Raw genomic sequence first — 20459 nt, forward strand, 5'->3', positions numbered from 1 at the left:
ACACACACATACACATACACACACAACCAGCATGTTCACAGAGCCAATATAATGTCCCTCAACTGAGAATTGGATAAACAATCTGTAATATCCATAAAAGAGAATACTACTAAAAAAAAGATTACACTATAGGCAAAAGTAGCAACATTGATTGATCATAAATGCATTATACTAAGTGAAAGAAGCAAGACTCATAGACTACATGTGCATAAGGACATTCTTACAAAAGCAGTTAAATACACAAAAAAGTGGTCTCCAAGAGTAGTGGGTAGGAGAAGGAGTTGGCCACAAAGAATCTTGTGTTTTGCATACATGATGGAAATGTTCTATTATCTTGATTCTGGTAGAAGTTATATAACCATACACATTTGACAAAATTCTTAAAATTATATACACAGAAAAATGTGTAGATCTTATAGTTTTTAAATTATGCATTTAGGAAATGAAAAAGCCATAACAAGTAGTAGCAAAATATGCATGCAAACTCTGCAGGTACGGTCCCCATAGACTTTTAATTGCATCTTCCCCAAGAAGGTGGGATAAGGAGCTGTGGATGGTCCTCATGGGGCACATTCCCTGAGAGCTCTATAATTCACCCCCGGGTCCCTTGCATTGGCCTCTTAAATATCGACACTCCACACAACATCATTTTAGAGGGACCAGACTGCATGTTGGGCCCTTTGATCTTCACATATTCATCTGAATGTTAATAATTATCATTACACACAGTTTTTCTGTCTAATGAAGAATTGCTACAAACCTGCAACCTTGACCAAGAAAATCACCCCAAGATAACAATTATATATGGAGTGACTTTAAAATGATAATCTTATCATCAGTTGTTTTTTAGACCTTCCCTTATATGCTATTTACAGACACAATCCTGTAAATTATGTGGGAGAAGTAAATTTTATTATGTTTATATTACAAGTAAAGAGAATGTAAGGGACTCCTCCAAGGGCACAATAAAAATTCATGGTGGTTTCAGGACTTGGGTCCAGGGTTCGGGTTCATGTTAGTGTTTTTTCCTCTATCTTTTCCTGTCTTAGAGAACTTGGAACCTTTTGATCACCCCTAAAATATAGCTTTTTAATAACTATTTATACAATATTTCATGATTGAATTTCTGATTTTAACTGACTACTCAGGATTGACTGTCTCTTCTCAAGGAGCAAGGTAAGCTCAATATTTCATATATACTATTAATAAAGCTACATAGACTATAAGCTATTTGAACACAAAATTGATGTTTTGAACTATTTTAAAATAGTGAGTTGAGACTGGAGTATAAATGTCAAAACTTCTATTAGTAAGGAGTCTGGGAATACTTATAAATATCTTGCTGCTTCCCTGAAAAAGATGAATAAAAAATTTGATAAGTGATACTCTGATTGGGTAGGGTGATAAGTTCATCTTGTACTCTATTAATTGGTCTCCTACTGGAGGTTAAAAAAGGGAACTAAATGAATTAACAAGATTGAATTGTAGTTCAAACTTTCCCCCTTAGTATTGTTTTAATTATTACTGGTACCTGTAAATATGCTGACAGTGAGGCAGCCAAAGCCACACAGAATTCTGGGTTGAAAATGAGTTTCAATCTTTAATCTTTAATCTTCTTCATGTTAGTGATATAATTATACAATATCATATAACTACTAGAGTCCTTTTTAATGGTAAATAAAAGTAATACTACTCCTTGTATACACATTCATATGTAAAGCTCTTAACATTAGATCGAGATCATTTTAAAGCACAAATTATTAATGAAATAATGCACATGGTATTTATACATTTTAATTTCACTTCAATTTTTATCACTTTTTTCCTTTATTTCTCACTGCTACAGGACATCCCATGATTCCCAAATAGCATTGATGGAGAACAGAACAAAAGTGACACATTTCATCCTCCTCGGACTAACCAATGCCCCAGAACTACAGGTCCCCCTCTTTATCATGTTCACTATCATTTATCTCATCAATGTGGTTGGGAACCTGGGAATGATCGCATTGATTCCCTTGGACTCTCGTCTCCACACCCCCATGTACTTTTTCCTCAGTAACCTGTCACTGGCGGACTTTGCTTACTCCTCAGCTGTCACTCCCAAAGTCATGGCTGGGTTACTTATAGGCAACAAGGTCATCTCTTACAATGCATGCGCTGCTCAGATGTTCATTTTTGTAGCCTTTGCCTCTGTGGAAAATTACCTCTTAGCATCAATGGCCTATGACCGTTACGCAGCAGTGTGCAAACCCCTACATTACACCACCACCATGACGACAGGTGTGTGTGCACGCCTGGCTGTAGGCTCCTACATCTGTGGTTTCCTGAACGCCTCCCTCCATGTTGGGGACATATTCAGCCTTTTCTTTTGTAAGTCTAATATGGTCCATCACTTTTTCTGTGATGTTCCAGCTGTCATGTCTCTCTCTTGCTCAGATACACACAGGAGTGAAGTGTTTCTTGTTTTTATGTCAAGCTTTAATGTCTTTTTTGCTCTTCTGATTATACTGATTTCCTACCTGTTCATATTTATAACCATCTTGAAGATGCACTCAGCTCAAGGGCACCAGAAGGCTTTGTCTACCTGCGCTTCTCACCTCACTACAGTTTCCGTCTTCTACGGAACTGTCATCTTTATGTATTTACAGCCCAGCTCCAATCATTCCATGGACTCAGACAAGGTGGCCTCTGTGTTCTATTCCATGGTCATCCCAATGCTGAACCCTCTGGTCTACAGCCTGAGGAACAAAGAGGTCAAGAGTGCATTCAAGAAGGTGGTTGAGAAGGCAAATTTTTCAATAGGATTGGGATTTTAACCTTGCAGTATGCATAATGACATTATTTAGGTTCTCTCAGACTTTTTTTTTTTTCATCCAATAAACTTAAGCCCAACACTTTATTTAAATTCCTGAGATTATATCCTTTTCTTTTCAACAATTTTTTGCCTAGTAAAAAGAAAACATATTCAGAAGTACAATACCTGAATGAGGATGGCTAAGGGAAAGCATTAGCAATTTTGGGACCTGCTTGTCAAATGTTATTAATGATATTTGATTTAATAACTTGCCCCATGTACATTTTCTCTACCATCTGCTAATGCAAACTTACATGTTAAAAGGGGAAAAAACAAGCTGATGAACAAAGGCACATGTATGTGTCCCATGAGGACATTCACACTGGAGTGGGAAATTTGTAAGAGATAAGTGCTAGTTATTAATTAAAATAATTTAAGCAGTTAATTGATATATTAAACATAAAGCTATGTCCAATCATAAATATTTATTTTATTGAATAACTGTTCTAAGATCCTGAATAGAAGGAAAAATTCATGTACTTTTAAGTAAAAGTATGTACTCTGGCACAATTTATTGAGAAATACATAAATATCACATCTTAAATGAACTACCATTTCTGCCTTGACTGAGTCATTTTGTGGAATCATGTTCACATTACAATTGTCAGAAAGATAAAACAATCACCCAAATTTCACAGTTTACCTTAGGGTTCCCTCTTTGTCTTGTACATGCTATGGGTTTTGATAAATGTGTGATGAATTGAATGCATTATTATATTAAACAGAGTATTTTTACTGTTCTATCTAGTCATTCCTAGCTCCCCAAACTCCTGCTATCTACTGATCTTTTTACTGTCTCAATAGTTTTTCCTTTGCCAGATGTCGTATAGTTGGAATCACATGGTATGTAGCCTTTTCAGATTGGTTTCTTTCGTATAGTAATATACATTTAAAGTTCCTCTCTGTCTTTTTATGGCTTGATAGTTCATTTCCTTTTAGTATTGAATAAATTGTACAGTTTATCCATTAATCTAATGAAGAGCATCTTGGTTGCCTCTGGTTTGGGCAATTATGAATAAAGATGCTTTAAACATTCTTGTTCAGGTTTTTGTGTAGAACGTAAGTTTTCAACTCATTTGGGTAAATACCAGGGAGGACAATTGCTGAATTGTATGGTAAGAGTATGAAAGTTCCTGTTGCTACACATCCTAACCAGCATGTGTTCTGGATTTTGGACATTTTAATATGCATATAGTGGAATCCTACTGTTGTTTCAATTTGCATTTCCCTCTGGATGTATGTATCATGTGGACCATCTTTTAAAATGTTTATTTGCCATTTGTTATCTTCTTTTGTGAGGTGTCTGTTAAAGCCTTTACCCAGAAAGACTTGTATGCAAGCATATTAACATATCCAATGGACACAGGTACTGAGGCAGTGGGGGCTTGCTGGGTGGGAATAGCTGGGGGGAAGAGAGGATCATTTGGGGAAAAAGAAGACAAATGTAAAACTTTGGACAATAAAAATAAGAAAGAATAAAAGAAAAAAAGTCTTTGACCTGTTTTATAATCAAGTTGTTTGGATTTTTTATTAATTTTTTTTGTTTGTTTTCGTCTGATTTTATTTTTATCATTTTATTTTATTTTATTAATATGTTTTATTGATTTTGTACAGAGAGGAAGGGAGATAGAGAGTTAGAAACATCGATGAGAGAGAATCATCGATCAGCTGCCTCTTGCACACCCCCTACTGGAGATATGCCAGCAACCAAGGTACATGCCCTTGCCTGGAATCGAACCCGGAACCCTTCAGTCCCCAAGCCAACGCTCTATCCATTGAGCCAAACCGGTTTCGGCTATCATTTTATTTTTTAATGTTGAAAATATTGCACATGTCCCCCCTTTTCCTTCATTGACTCCTTCTAACCTGCTCCCCACTTCCCTCCAGGCCTTCACCACCCTACTGCCTGTGTCCCTGGGTAAAGTTCTTTGCTGGATCTCTTCTCACACACACCTTCCCTTTGAATTTTTAAGAGTTCTTTTTGTATTTGGGGTGACCATTTATTATAAGGTATGTCATTTTGCAAGTATTTCTCTAAGTTTGTGTTGTTTTTCTACTCTCTTGACATTGTTTTTCACAGAAAATTTGTTATAGTTATGAAATCCAGATTATTGTTGTTTTGTTTTGTTATTTTTTCATGAATCATGCCTTTAGAATTCTATCTACAAAGTCATCATTATATCTAAGGTCATCTAGGGTTTTTCCCCCTCTTATTTACTATAGTTTTTTTAATTTTACATTCATATTTATACCATTTGAGTAAATTTTTTATGAAGGGTATGAGGTTTGTATCTACTTTTTTCTTCTTTCATGTGGATGTTCAGTGGTTCCAGCACCATTTATTAAAAAGAATTTTCTCTATTTTATTGTCTTTGCTCCTTGTCAAAGATCAGTTGGTCACATATTTACAAAGTTATTTCTGTACTATTCCATTGATTTATTTGTGTATTCCCTCACCAATACCAGACTGTCTTTATTATGTAGCTTTATAGTAAGTCCTGAAGTTTAGTAGTGTCAGCCTAGCATTTCATTTTGGGTCTTTATTATGACTTCTATCTCTTTGCTTACATTTTCCATCTGTTCTTGTTTGCTGTCTACTTTATCCATTAGAACCCTTAGCACAGGGGTCCTCAAACTTTTTAAAGTGGGGGCCAGATCACGGTCCCTCAGAGAGCTGGAGGGCTGGACTATATGAACTACTAATTCCTACTGTAACACCTCGGCTGCGCTCACTGCCCAAAAAACCTGGCGGGCCGGATCAGACTCCTCTGCGGGCCGCATGTGGCCCGCGGGCCATAGTTTGAAGACCCCTGCAAGTTAGCATATAAATGGTAGTTATTTAAATTCCTGGTTTGGATAATTCTAATCACAATGATTCCTTCCCCCTCCCTCTACCAGCAGCCCAATGGGATTCTTCTATAGTATCTACTGTGAAAACCTGATTGGGTTCCTGGATGTGAATCTTACAAATTGTGGAAATCTTTTGTCACTATATCTCCCACCATCTTTAGTTCTCAGAGTTGTCCACCCTGAGCCTCCAACAATTCGTCAATATAGTTTAGGTTTTCCTATCCTGATGCTGGTTCACTTGCCATTTTCTGTTCATGCCATTTTCTCCTCTGATAAGCGGTGACTCCCTGTATTCACTTGCCTGTCTCTCCAATGTTGGGGTCGGTGTTTTGCCCTGTCTACTCAACTTTCTTACAAATCCCTGAAAGAACACTTATAAAAAGCATTTCTTCAAATGTTCTTTATGAATTAATGAGATGAGCATGTGTTGTATCCGTCATTCTATTAAAGTGATTTATTAGTGTGACAGCAGTATGAAGAATGGGAAGTCCCAGCCTTCATCTCCCCACAGATACACCAACTTAGCAAGAATATTTGGAACAAAATTTCTTTATGGGAGATCTAAAATACAGTTAAGAAGTAGCAGTACCTAAGATAAGGTACTGAAAAATAGCTACATTGAAACTGAGGAAAAGAGCAATTTTATTTTATCCATGTCAGTTCCTTCTTCCATCAGGTACAGCCTAGCTCTGAGGAGACAGAGAGAGAGGGGTGGGGGTGGATATGGAGTGCTAAATCAAACTTTCCTGACCAAAAATCTGTAAAAGAAATGGTTTATTAGGCCGTTGCTGAAAAGAAAGGAATACTGGTCTTAGAGCATAGAGTCTGAACCTCCAACAGTATGATTAGGTAGAAAATACAACATATCCGCCGGAACTGGTTTGGCTCAGTGGATAGAACGTTGGTCTGCGGATTTTAAGGTCCTGGGTTCGATTCCGGTGAAGGGCATGTACATTGGTTGCAGGCACAAACCCAGTGAGGGCTGTGCAGGAGGCAGCTGGTCGATGTTTCTAGCCCTCTCCCTTCCTCTCTGTAAAAAATCAATAAAATATATTTTTTTAAAAAGAAAGAAAATACAACATATCCAATGTCCAGGAGTCTTACAATTGTTTTATACATCAAGCAGGGTTGAGAAAGATATAAGTCATCTGAATGATTTACATTAGCTACATTGGGGAAGGAGAACAGGAGGGGTCCCAGGTCGGGCTGAGGGGACCCTCTCCCAGTGCCCAAATTGTGTGCACCAGCCCTAAAGTTAATTATAAATTGACAAAAATAACAAGAAAAGACAAGTAATAGGAAAACAAGTATATACAATGAAAATAATCAGCATGTCCACACAGGCAGTTTAATTTCATCTTTCCCAGGAAAGTGTGATGAGCATCTGCAGATGTTCTCTCAGTGAAAATTCCCAGAGAGCTCCACATCTCAATAATAATCTCCAAATCCCAGGAAATATGACTCATTGTGACGTCATTTTAGTTTCACCAGTTGATATGCTAAATCCATCTGGTGATCATTTATTCATCTGAATATTAATACTTGTTAGTATATAGAGGCCTTATTCTAGGATTTGCTATGAGCCTGCAAACACAGTCAGGAAAAACACCCTAAGATAAAAATTACATAGAATGCCTTTCAATGAGAACCTCTGATTGAGAAGTTATACAGGTTTTCCCTTATTTGTCATTTACAGACCAAGTTCTGTGAATTATGAGATAGAGGTAATATTATATTAATTACGTTTATTTTACAAGTAGGTAAGTGACTTCTCTAAGGGCATAGAAAGAATGCACAGCATTTTCCCTGCTTTAGTGACTTTGGAACCTGATGACCACTACCTGAGACCGCTCCTCTAATATTCTGCAGCTGATATTCTAATTGACCTCCCCCCCCGTCCCAAGGAGACAGGTAAGCATCTATATGCTGTGAATATTTTTAGTGAGAAATGTAATTCATGCAAAAGAAGTGGGAAAGCTATACTTCCTCTGAGTTATTTGGAAGCCAAAACAGATATGTTCAATATTTTTTTTTTAAATACTAAGGTGAGATTGGGCTATAAATGTCAGAAATGGGAGTTTACTGAGACTTATAAAACATCTGCCTGCCTCCCTAAATATATGAACAAAAATAATAATATAAGTGATAGTGTAATTGATCAAGTAGTAATATCATCTTGTTCACCAAATGTTGACCCTCTCATTAGATAACACACACACACACACACACACACACACACACACACACAATCATATACTTTACAATGTGAACTATAATTGAAAAAATGAAATTTAAAAAAGAAAGTAAAATGAGAAAAAAAAAACCTAACAAATACACTAGAAAAGCAAAAGCATGGAATGATTTTTAAACTACAAGTGCGCCTAATCTGAACTAACAAATTCCAAATTACATTTTAAACTTGTCGCTGTAATCTCATGCTTCTCATTAATAGTTCATCTACATAGGTAGACAGTGAATGGTTACAAACAATGAGCCTTTCTTTTAATATGTGCTTTATGAATAAATATGCTTATAAAACCTGGTATCTCAAATTGTTACACAAATCGAAAGGGCTTTAGCATTCACCCTACCCCCCAACCCTAGCAAAAATCCACAGCAGTTTCTACTATATGAAAAGCGTTTTAATACCAGCTATGTCATTTGTAACTTTGCTAATTTTGAGGTACAATTAAAAGATGATTAAGAGCTGAGACCGGTTTGGCTCAATGAATAGAGCGTAGGCCTGCAGACTGAAAGGTCCCGGGTTTGATTCTGGTCAAGGGCATGTACCTTGGTTGCGGGCACATTCCCAGTGCGGGGTGTGCCAGGGGCAGCTGATCGATGACTCTCTCTCATCAGTGTTTCTAACTATCTCTCACTCTCTGTAAAAAAAAAAATCTATAAAATATATTTTAAATATAAAGAAAAAGAAAAGATGATTAAGAACTTTTCCCTTGATAGCTAGAACTCAAGAAGAGTTCTCTTTGTTCTCAAATATTTAATCATCTTTTCAGTCATTTCCAATCTAGCTTTTAAGCATAGATTTTTTATTAGATAAAAAGTGGATTACATACCTCACACAAGGATTTCTCCTATGAGGTGTGTAATTTTAGAGCATTACATAACTTCCCACATCTTCAATTTTCTTGATGGTAAAATAGGAATAATAATACTACCTATTTTATACACACAGAAGCATACACACACACGCATAGTCTTATTCCTTGTAGAATGTACTATATGGTAAAATTGGTCATGTGTGTTAAAGTTGGAAAATGTGATGAAATAGGCTTGGAAAGTGAATTTTAAAAAGTTTTAGGAGAAAGATATGGGGGATAGAAAACAGTAAAGGAGGTGGTGGTGGGAGACTTGACTTTGGGTGGCGAATACACAATACATACACAGATGATGTATTATGGAATTATACACTTGAAACCTATATAATTTTATTAACCAATGTCACCCCAATAAATTTAATAAAAAATTTAAAAAGTGAAGTGGATTTTAAAAATGTTTTAGGAGAAAAATGTGAGTAGTTAGCAGAAGATGGATACCTTTCAAATTGAAGTAAAAAGATTTAAAATACTGTTCCTACAGAGAACAGATTCAAATAAAATATTTTACAACATAGCACTTGCCACCAAAATAGATCTATAAGCTTAAGACATATCATAAACAAGCAACTTTCAACACTGATCTCTGGGGTTCTGTTATGAGATGACAGTAATGAGAGAAACAATGAATTTAAGAAAAAATTACTGTCTCAAGCTAAAGTATGGATTTCAAAAAGAATTAAGCAAAATGATGGCTCACATATAATTGCCAGGGCAGCCAATACTATGGGTGAGGAAAGGAACTGGAGGAACTGGAGACACAGAAAATCTCAGTGGCCCTAGTATGAGAAAAGGCAAATTGAAGATGAAGGCTTTAAAACTTTAAAACCCTTGCACAACTAAAGATCTGAAGCCACCAGTGCGTAAATCTGTGCACTGGGCCTCTAGTAAACATATAATGTTCTTAGAGGATATAATGAATATACTTTTCAAGTGTCTGGAGCAGTTTTTGGCAGAAAGGATGAGAAAGGATGCATGTGCTTTTGCTAGGCTTGGGGAAAGTGAATTGGCAGATATATTCACTCTGAAGAAGCCATTTATCAAGTTATTTGGTTTTCTATATCTCAATTTACAAACTTATAAACATTAAAATTAGGGAGATTTTCCAAAAAGATCCTTAAGATTCAACATAACATAAACCTGTACACAATGAATGCACTAAGTTTTATTGTCAAGCCGATTTTTGTCTGGGTAATCTTAAAATACAAGTTATTGCTATAATGAAATAATATATGGTATAGACCCTCATTTGTTGTTCTTATAGCCACCGAGCATTTGTGATTCTCTGCATTGATGGACAATGAGACAGAAGTGACTGAGTTCATCCTCCTTGGACTAACCAATGACCCAGAACTGCAGGTCCCCCTCTTTATCATTTTCACTTTCATCTACCTCATCACACTGACTGGAAATATGGGGATTATGGTGCTGATTCTCTTGGACTCTCATCTCCACACTCCTATGTACTTTTTCCTCAGTAACCTATCTCTGGTGGATTTGTGTTACTCTTCAACTGTCACTCCTACAGTCATGACTGGGTTCCTTGTAGGAGGCAAGGTCATCTCTTACAATGCATGTGCTACTCAGATGTTCTTTTTTATAGCCTTTGCCACGGCGGAAAATTACCTCTTGTCCTCAATGGCCTATGACCGCTACGTAGCAGTGTGCAAACCCCTACATTACACCACCACCATGACAACAGGTGTGTGCATGCATATGGCCATAGGCTCCTATACATTTGGTTTCCTGAATGCCTCCATTCATACTAGGGACACCTTTAGTCTCTCTTTCTGTGAGTCCAATGTGGTCCATCACTTTTTCTGTGATGTTCCAGCAGTCATGGCTCTCTCTTGCTCTGACAGACATATTAGTGAGCAAATTCTTATTTTTGTGGCAAGCTTCAACATCCTCTCTGCTCTCCTGATTATCTTGATTTCCTACCTGTTCATATTTGTCACCATCCTAAAGATGCCCTCATCTTCAGGGTATCAGAAGACTCTGTCCACTTGTGCCTCTCATCTCACTGTAGTCGCCATCTTCTATGGAACTATTATCTTTATGTACTTAAAACCCAGCTCTACTCATTCCCTGGACACAGACAAGGTAGCCTCTGTGTTCTATACTATGGTCATCCCCATGCTGAACCCTCTGGTCTACAGCCTGAGGAACAAGGATGTCAAGAGTGCACTCAAGAAGATTGTTTCAAAGGCAGAATTTATTTCCTTTAGGATTATGATTTGAACATTGTGCAATGTTCAATAACCTAGTTTCATTAAGACCACAGTAAGATCAAGGTCCCAAAGTAATATCCTTACCTATTCAAAAGTCTCTTGTCCAAAAAAAAAAAAAAAAAAAAAAAAAAAAAAGAAACATCATGTCCAGAAATGTACCTGAATATTGATAGCTAAGATGTCATGGGGCCTGCTTGTCAAAAGCCTTATTAAGGATATTGGTTTATTCACTTACTCTACAGGCATTTTGATTTTACTACATCAATGCAAATACACCTAAAATAGGGCTTCAAAGGAAACTATGAACAAAGTGCATGCATGCAGCCCAGAAGGATACCTCATCTTGCAGTATAAATCAACAATATTTTACATTTTGCTTTTGGAAATGCTTTGTAATTTTTATCACTGATATTTCATGTCTAATTTGGTTGATTTAAATGATCTTTTGTTACTACCCCATTCTGTTACTCTACTTCATTTACACTGATTTTTTCCCTATTTTTCACAAACTGACAATTCTAAACATGTTCCTTCCTCAGGTCATTTGTACTTGCTATTTCCTGTGTAGAGTGTTTCCTTACTCCATTAAGGATGGTGCTTGGACTCTGTTATTGATTTCTTTCCAGACCACCTTTATAAAATAGTCAATTTTTATTTCCATGTACAATGTCTTTTCACTCTGTTATTTTTCATAGTCCCTATGAATCATCACCTATTAAAGAATTATTTTTTCACTTTATTATTTATCTTCCAAACTAGAATTTAGACTCTATGAAAACAATAGCTTTATCTGTTTTAATTATAACACAATCCACAGTGCCTAAATGACTATTTCATAGTAAATTCTCAATACATTTTTGTTAAATGAATGACTAAAATAATTAAGCTTTGAATCCAACTGTATCAATATATTTAAGCTATTTATGAATACACTACACTTGATCTTAGCCAAAAGGCTGAGAAGCGATCTTTATTTATGATTATAGTGTGTCACTCCCATATCATTAACTTTCTAGATAGATGCATAGTGCATTTCAAGAAGCACAGCTAATATGCTGCTTTGCTGAAAAAGTGTTTTGTCCATTCTCATTCATTATGTGCATGTCAATATTTATACACAAGATTTTCTGGATCCCATGAGCAAATGAATCATCTGCAACAATTTTATAATTTTACTTAGAAGTGATGTCTCATTAAGTGGCAAGTAAAACATCCAACAAATACTATTTAGTAAATCACAAAAAGGTATTGAATATGAGATTATTTAAAGGTTTAGTATCTGATTATATTTGAAAATACTTCATACATATGAAATATAATGAACTGCAATGATTCTAAATATCTATAGAGAATATAAACATGACAATATGTGTCAATAATAAAAATATAGCATATTCAATATGCTAATACAGGGCCTAAACTTATGCTTTTAATTTTGATCCAAGGGAGCTCTGAACTATACAAAGTCTAGACACATAAATGTATGCCCTTGTCTAATTTGTTATCTCTATAGAATGAGAAGCTTCAATATTGCAATGCCTGTTAAGACTGTGCTTGGATATGCTAATATTCTCATGCTTATACTTTTGGATGTCCCAAATATTCACTTCTTTCTTTATGGTGATATTTCTCCTCCTGGAACCATTTCTAATTATTATTATATTAAATAATTATTTAACTTTATAATTATTTTAGAGTTACAGAAAAAAATTAAAACTGTTCAGATGTTCAATGTAACTCTGCAGCAGTCTGCAAAAAGATCACCCTAATTTCTGGAACCTTCTAAGGTTACTTTATATGGCCTAAAAAGACCATATAAGTGAGTAAAGTGAGAATTTAGTTTGGGGTTATCTGTGTGTACCATAAGATACTCATATGTTACTTATGAGAGGGAGTCATGGAGATTTGACCATAGATAAATGATAAAAGGGAATAGGCAATGTGGCCTTGGAAGCAGGTGCTGCGACCACAAACCATGGAATGCCAGAAGCCACCAGAAGATACACAGCTCTTCCAGCCAATTGATTGTTGTTCAGGGAAACTGACTTTGGACTTCTGGATGGAGAGGAGGATGGGGTCTGGGTCGAGGGGGGTCAAATAAAGGGGGGTAATGGGACAACTGCAATAATGTCAACAATAAAAATAAAATGCAACTTTTAAAAAAAGAATAAAATGTGTTGTTTAAGTTTATAGGTTTGTGGTAATTTGTTATCACAGTCATAAAAAACTAATACAATTCTTGCCTAATTTCCCCTACAGGGGTACATTTGTATAGCTAAGAAACCAAGATTGACACAATACTATTTTCTAAACTTCAGATTTTATTTTGATTTTATTAGTTTTCCCACTGATAACATTTTCTCTTCTTGCATTTAATGGTTGTGTCTCTTTAATCTCTTCTGGTCTGTGAAAAGCTCTGTCTTCATGTTTTTTATTACTTTGACAGTGTTGAGAATACCAGTCAGGTATTTCACAGAATGTCCTCCAATTGTGATTTTCTGACATTTGCTCATGCTAAGACTGGAGTTATAGTTTTTAGAGACTCATATGAACTGTTTTTCTCTTCACATCATATCAGCAAGATTGGTCTCTTTTTTCCTCAATTATTTATTTACTCAGTTATCTATATAATAAAAGCCTAAGCAGCCATTATGGCAGAACAACCCGTCACTATAATGCACACTGACCACCAGGGGGCAATCACTCAATGAAGCTGCTCCCTGGTGGTCAGTGCGCACCCACTCAGCCAGAAGCTGGGCTCATGGCTGGCGAGTGCAGCAGCAGTAGCAGGAGCCTCTCCCACCTCTGCGGTAAGAATGGCATTTAAAAGCCCAGGTTTGAATCCTGATTATGCTCATTGATACTGAAGTTTTATTTCCAGACACTCTAACCCACGCAAGTAGGAAGTATCAAATTTATCATAAATTTGTAATTTATGGTTATTCTCCATCTATCCACCATATCTATAGTAAGTTAAACATAAGTGTATACTGATGTCCCTGACTCTAATCCAGCAATTTTCAACTGGCATGATGTAAGAATATTTAAAACATGCAATACCTGACTATTTATCAGGTATAGTAATAATTAATGTCGTTTTTAACATTCGGTTAAAATCTTGCTTGGCGTTGACTTGTATTGACATAACCTTCAAACATGTGGTATCTACAGAGCGTGTGAAGTGCAATTAACAAGTTTTGCTTGAAAAAGTTTGTGTTTGGTTTGGTTTTTGTTGCAGAACTAGGGCTAAGAAGATGGCGGATGAAGAGCATATTCGGCACTGCATGCTTTACGAGTTCCAATTAGGAAGAAAAGCAAGTGAGGCTGCAAAAAACATCTGTAGTGCTCTTGGTCAAGATGCAGTTAGCGCCAGAAAATGCTAGCGTTGGTTTGAGAAATTTCGCGAGGGAAATTTTTCGTTAGATGACAAGAGTGGTTGAGGCCGTGTGTCCAATTTTGATCAAGAAGCTCTTCAAGCTCTTTTGGTGCAAAATCCTCAAATTACCCAACAAGAGCTTGCGACAACTTTAAATTGTTCACAAAAAAATTTCCAATCAATTGCGTGCACTTGGCAAAGTCCAAAAGTTTGGAAAATGGGTTCCTCATGAGTTGACCGACAACAACCGTAATCAAAGAGTCACAATTTGCAGTTCGCTCCTCTCTCGTCAAAACCGTTTGCCGTTTTTAGAGCAAATTGTTACCGGAGATGAAGAATGGGTGCTGTATGTTAATTTGAAAAGGCGGTCTCAATGGTTGGACAAAAATGAGGCTCCGCAGCCCACGCCAAAACCTGACTTGCATGCGAAAAAAGTGATGTTGTGTGTTTGGTGGAATTTTAAAGGAATTCTTCATTATGAACTTTTACCATCTAACCAAACCATTACAAGTGCAGTGTATAGTGCCCAATTGGAAAGGTTAGCCCAAGCTTTAAGAGAAAAAGAACCCGCGCTGATTAATCGGAAGGGCGTAATTCTTCACCACGATAACGCACGACCGCATACTGCAAGAATCACTGCTGAAAAACTGCGCCAGTTGGAATGGGAAGTTCTCCCTCAACCTGCATATTCTCCTGATATTGCCCCTTCCGATTACCATTTGTTTCGTTCTTTGCAAAACTTTCTTCTTGGAAAAAAATTTAATAATGAAGAATGCCTCAAAAATGCATTGACCGAATTTTTTGCATCAAAATCACAAGAATTTTACAACGGAGGGATTAAAATGCTTCCTGAGCGTTGGGCACAAGTAGTAGAAAACAACAGCAACTATATTGTTGATTAAATTTTGTTGTATTGTTTAAATAAATTCGATTTAAAAAAGTATTAGAAAACGACATTAATTATTACTAGACCTAATAGGGGCACTAACCTCTTTTCCCTTAGATTGGAAAAAAAAAAAAAAAAACAGGCAATACAACAATATTTATCCGATGTGAACGATCAAAATTATACCTATTTTTTTTTCAGATTGGCAATATATATATATATATATTTGGTGTGTCACAGAATTTTAGTAATTAGCTTATGTATGCCATGAAATGAAAAAGGTTGAAAATTGCTGCTCTAATCTATTTCATCCCAACTTTCCCCTTTTCTTTCTTTTTTTCTTCCTTTCCTTCTCTCTCTCTCTCTCTCTCTCTCTCTCTCTCTCTCTCTCTCTCTCTCTCTCTCTCTCTCTCTCTCTCTCCTTATTTCCTTCTTCCTTCCTTCCTTCTTAGCCTCTTCCCTTCCTTCCTTTCTAATACATCTTTATTGTTGAAACTATTACATACGTCCTTTCCCCCCCCCTCATTCCTTCTCCCACCTCCTTCCCCACACTGCCTTCACCACCCACTGTCTGTGTCCCTGGGTTATGTATATACGCATGAGTTCATTGCTTGATCTCCTCCCCCTTCCACCCTCCTGTCTTCCCAGTCTGTTAAATGTTTCTGTCTCTGGATCTATTTTTGTCCGTAATTTCCTTCTTTGACAGTGAGAAACTTGGTTCTCAACAAGTCCCATTCATTAACATATTGGTGTGACTCACAAGTAAATCGGTTCCATAATTGTTAATCTATACCCCCTTGAGAATCAACTTTAGTTACTAAAGTACAATATTATGTATGGTTTATTTTATTTTTAGCTTTGTTAAACATATTGTTTTCCAACATTATTTAGATCAGCTAATTTTTCCCCTATATTCCTTCAGTGAGGTTAACTCATACCTTTGTAATACAATTAGATTTTTTTAACAGTCTATGTTCACTCCTGTAATTCTCCCATGCTAATTCTTTTTAATTTGTATGTATTAAATATCATGCTTTGCTGTGTATAGTGCTATTGGTTTTAACAAATGCAGTGTCATGTGTTCACCAGCCCAGCACTATGGCAAATATAGACAACCACTCCCTACTCCCCAAACCTTTGGAAATCATTGAGTTTTTTCTCATCCCTGTTACATAAATGGAATCAACAATAAGAACCCTTTAGGTCTTGCTTCTTTTATTTTAAAAATGCACTTTAGGTTCATTCATAAATCATTATTTATTCTATTTTATCACTAAGCAGGGTTCCAGTTTAATGATATTCTACAGCTTGTTTAACCATTCACTTTTGGAAGTGCATAGTTGCTTCCACTTTGGCAATTCTTAATCTTAATAAAACTTTTAAAAACATTTGTGTAGAGATTTATGGGAAAACATGATTTCACTTTACATTTAACATTTAGTTCTTTCTTTTGTATATGTACTGACAATTGTTGCAGCAAAATTTGTTGGGAAAAAAATATTTTCTCCAATCACTTGCCATTACATCTTTCACAAAAGTTATTTGGTTATATATCTATGTCATTTCTGTATGCTAAAAGCTGTTCCATTTATTTATGGGTCTATATGTTCCAAGTGCTATCCTGTCTTCATTACTCTATGTTATAGTAAGTCATGAAATAAAATAACTTTAATGCCCATACTTTGTTCTCCTTTTTTATAATTATCTTTGCTTTCTTACTAGTTTTGGCATTACTTATAAATTTATAATCAGCATGTCAATGCTTATTCCCAAAAAAGCCTTACTTGGGTTTTAACTGTTATCACATGGAGTCTGCAAAGCAGTCAACTTTGTCTCCCATCAATAACTATGGTATATATTTATACTTATTTATTTAAAACTTTATTCATAAGAATTCTATATTTTTATGACTTTTAAAACAAATATCTTAAATATGGTCAAAGCAGTAAACGAAATATTGGACATAAAAACTAAAGGAAATTAGACAAATTATCAAAAATAGAGAATATTAATGGAGAGACAAAAATTATAAGTAACTAGATAGAATTTTGGAGCAAAAACCTAGAAGAGATGAGGTAGATATCAGAAAGGCTCAGACCGCCTGATTTTAAAATATTAGTATTTTTTTACTTTTTAAAAAAGCTTGATATTCATATTCATGATATTCATATCAGGACAGGATATCAATATATGAAGTAGATGGAGAAGGTGTTATTTTTTTCTTATGAATTAAGAAAATCAAGGCTGTAAAAAAGAAGGAAATTTTACCTTTTCCAACCTGGAAAGTATTGTGATATGTGAAATAAGCTAGTCAGAAAAAGAAAGATACCATATTATTTTACTTATATGTGAAATCTAATGAACAAAATAAACAAACAAACAAAAAGAAGTAAAAAAATATTGGGACATGGCAAGTCTATTCACAGCTAGTTTTCAATAAAATTAAGACCGGAATTGATCTTTTGTTTTGTAGTGCATCACTAACCCTACCTGATACTTCTGAATTCCTTCTTCAAAAACACACATTTGTGTTTCTTTATATCTAGGAATATAAAAAGGAAATTTTGGATAAAGCATTAAATACTTCTTATGTATCAGAAGAATATAAAAATTAACTATTTTAAAAAAAAGTGTAATCAGATACAGATGATTATTTGTTTGGACCCAATATGGAAATTCAAAGGTGGAAGAAATGTCATGTTCTCTGGGATGTTTTGGTATCTTCTGAAAAACTTCAGATCATTTAATAACACTTTATCAATATTTGATTATAATACTTATCACTATTTGAATAATTATTTGTAGATCTTGCTCTCTCTAACCACATAATAATTAAGGACTCATGTTATTTACTTTTTGATGATGGTAACATATATTGCCTGGTACATAAGTGAAATTAAATACACTTAGTTTATATGAGTAAATTATATTAAAGTAATTCAGGCTATGCCTTAAGAGTTAGAGGTAGGTAAACATTTTCAGTTGTGAACAGATATACATTTTAAATTATAAAGTGATAAATTTTTCTAACGTTCAGCATATATATAGATACAGCTAGAAAAGAAAGAAGAAAAGGAGGGGAACCATTGCTGAATAATTTCCTTTATTTGGCACATATTAGAATGTTTTCATTGTGTTTAAAATTAATCTTTATAGCTTTGTGGAGTATATTAGAATTATATGAACTGATTTTGCATATCATTAAACAGATTCAAGGAGAAGCAGTACTCCTCTTAAAATCACATCCCTCTAAGTTGCTGATCAGTTATACTTTGCTATGCATCTGAGGCTCAATCAGAATTGTACCACCTGAAAGATGAGAGAACTGGGTATTTTTGTTCTTTTTATTTTTTACACTTAAGGATAGCTGCTTCTAGATAATTAAATGGTCCACACAAAGGCTAAGTATAGTCTTACAGTAAAATGAGTCTTTTTTTTTTTTTTGTGTGTGTGTGTGTGTGTGTGTGTGTGTGTGGTGTGAGGTAAGTCAAATTCATTGCTTCCATGTGAATGTTAAACTGATTAAGTGCTATTTATTTATTTTTTTTAAATATATTTTATTGATTTTTTACAGAGAGGAAGAGAGAGGAATAGAGAGTTAGAAACATCGACAAGAGAGAATCATCATTCAGCTGCTTCTTGCACACCCCCTACTGGGGATGTGCCCGCAACCAAGGTACATGCCCTTGACCGGAATCGAACCTGAGACCCCTCAGTCTGCAGGTCGACGCTCTATCCACTCAGCCAAACCAGTTTCGGCAGTAAAATGAGTCTTTAACCTAAGAGTTGCAGATACTTTTATTTTTCCATGATAAGCATTGACTTTATACAATAGAAACAATGAGCACCAAGGAGATGTGGGTAAAGCACCATCAGCATTAGCTACAGGATGGTAATTTGAAGGAGAAAAGAAAACCATCTTCCTACAAATTTGAACCTAACTTTTAAATAGACTAATCAGAATCAAGGCAGAATTTAATCTCCATTTCTTTGACATGTGTAACATTTTCAGTTCTTTGTAAACACAGGAAGAAAAAATCATGGATGTTATTTATCAACTAGAGGCCTGGTGCATGAAATTCATGCACTTGGTGGGAGGTTTTCATCAGCCCAGCCTACACCCTCTCCAATCTGGGACTGCTGGCTCCTAACTACTCACCTGCCTGCCTGCCTGATTGTCCCATCACTTCTGCCTGATAGCCTGATCACCATCAAACTGCTCCTCTCCTGACCTGATTGACACCTACTGCTCCCCTGCCTCCCCGGTCACCCCCAATTGCTCTCCCCTGCTGACCTGATCTTGCCCCCAACTGCCCTCCCATGCAGGCCATCTTGTGACAATGTGGGGGTGGCCATCTTGTGATTACCTAGGGGTGGCCATCTTATGATGACATGGGGGTGGCCAACTTGTGATGATATGAGGGCATGAGGGTCGATTTGCATATTACCTCTTTATTATATAGGAAATTTTGTTTGAGTTCTATATTAAAGGAGTTTTTGTTGTTATTGTTGTTGACATTGTTAAGAATGTCTTCCATCCTCCCCCTTTACCCACCTCCAACTGAGCCTCTACCCCACCTCCACCTCTGGCCATCACCATACTATTTCTTAAAATTTCTAGTAGCCAAACATGTAGTTATAACATCTAAAAGAATGGGAAGAAGAAAACATAATAAAAATGTCTCAGATAACAAATGAAATTAATTTTTAGAAATATATTTTGAATATTGCCCTAACTGGTTTGGCTCAGTGTTTAGAGCATCAGTCCATGAACTGAAGGTTCAAGGGTTCTATTCTGGTCAAGGGTGCATACCTTGGTTTCAGGCTCATTCCTGGCCTCAGTTTGAGTGTGTGTGGGAGATACCAATTGATGTGTCTCTCTCACATCGATGTTGCTCTCTGTTTGTCCCTCTCCCTTCCACTAAAAATCAATGGAAGAAATGTTCTCTTGTGAGGATTAACAAAACAAAACAAAACAAAACAAAGGGAACCCTCTTGCACTGCTGGTGGTAATGCAGACTGATGCAGCCACTATGGAAAACATTGGAGTATCCTCAAAAAGTTAAAAATGGAATTCCCATTTGACCCAGTAATCCCACTTCTGGACTATATCCCAACAAATCAGAAACACCAATGCACCCCTATG

General features: G+C 35.9%; 2 protein-coding genes across 2 annotated transcripts in view; both read left to right on the forward strand.

Moving 5' to 3' along the window:
- Positions 1 to 1862: 1862 nt before the first annotated feature.
- LOC311628100 (olfactory receptor 5B2-like) lies at positions 1863 to 2819 on the forward strand (the record flags this gene model as incomplete). Its single annotated transcript, XM_084894986.1, has 1 exon — positions 1863 to 2819. The coding sequence occupies exon 1, from the start codon at positions 1875 to 1877 to the stop codon at positions 2817 to 2819; it is 945 nt and encodes a 314-aa protein (XP_084751112.1). The 5' UTR covers positions 1863 to 1874.
- A 7294-nt stretch (positions 2820 to 10113) lies between these two features.
- The window catches only part of LOC311628469 (uncharacterized protein), a gene marked incomplete at both ends in the record, with an annotated part of 47163 nt that continues 36817 nt past the window's right edge, over positions 10114 to 20459 (forward strand). The window contains one exon of the mRNA XM_084895690.1: positions 10114 to 11028. Coding sequence (XP_084751816.1) covers positions 10114 to 11028 — 915 coding nt within the window. The remainder of the gene's footprint in view (positions 11029 to 20459) is intronic.

This window comes from Pipistrellus hanaki (assembly GCF_964339955.1).
Source record: "Pipistrellus hanaki genome assembly, chromosome: 9".
Classification (NCBI taxonomy): Eukaryota; Metazoa; Chordata; class Mammalia; order Chiroptera; family Vespertilionidae; genus Pipistrellus; species Pipistrellus hanaki.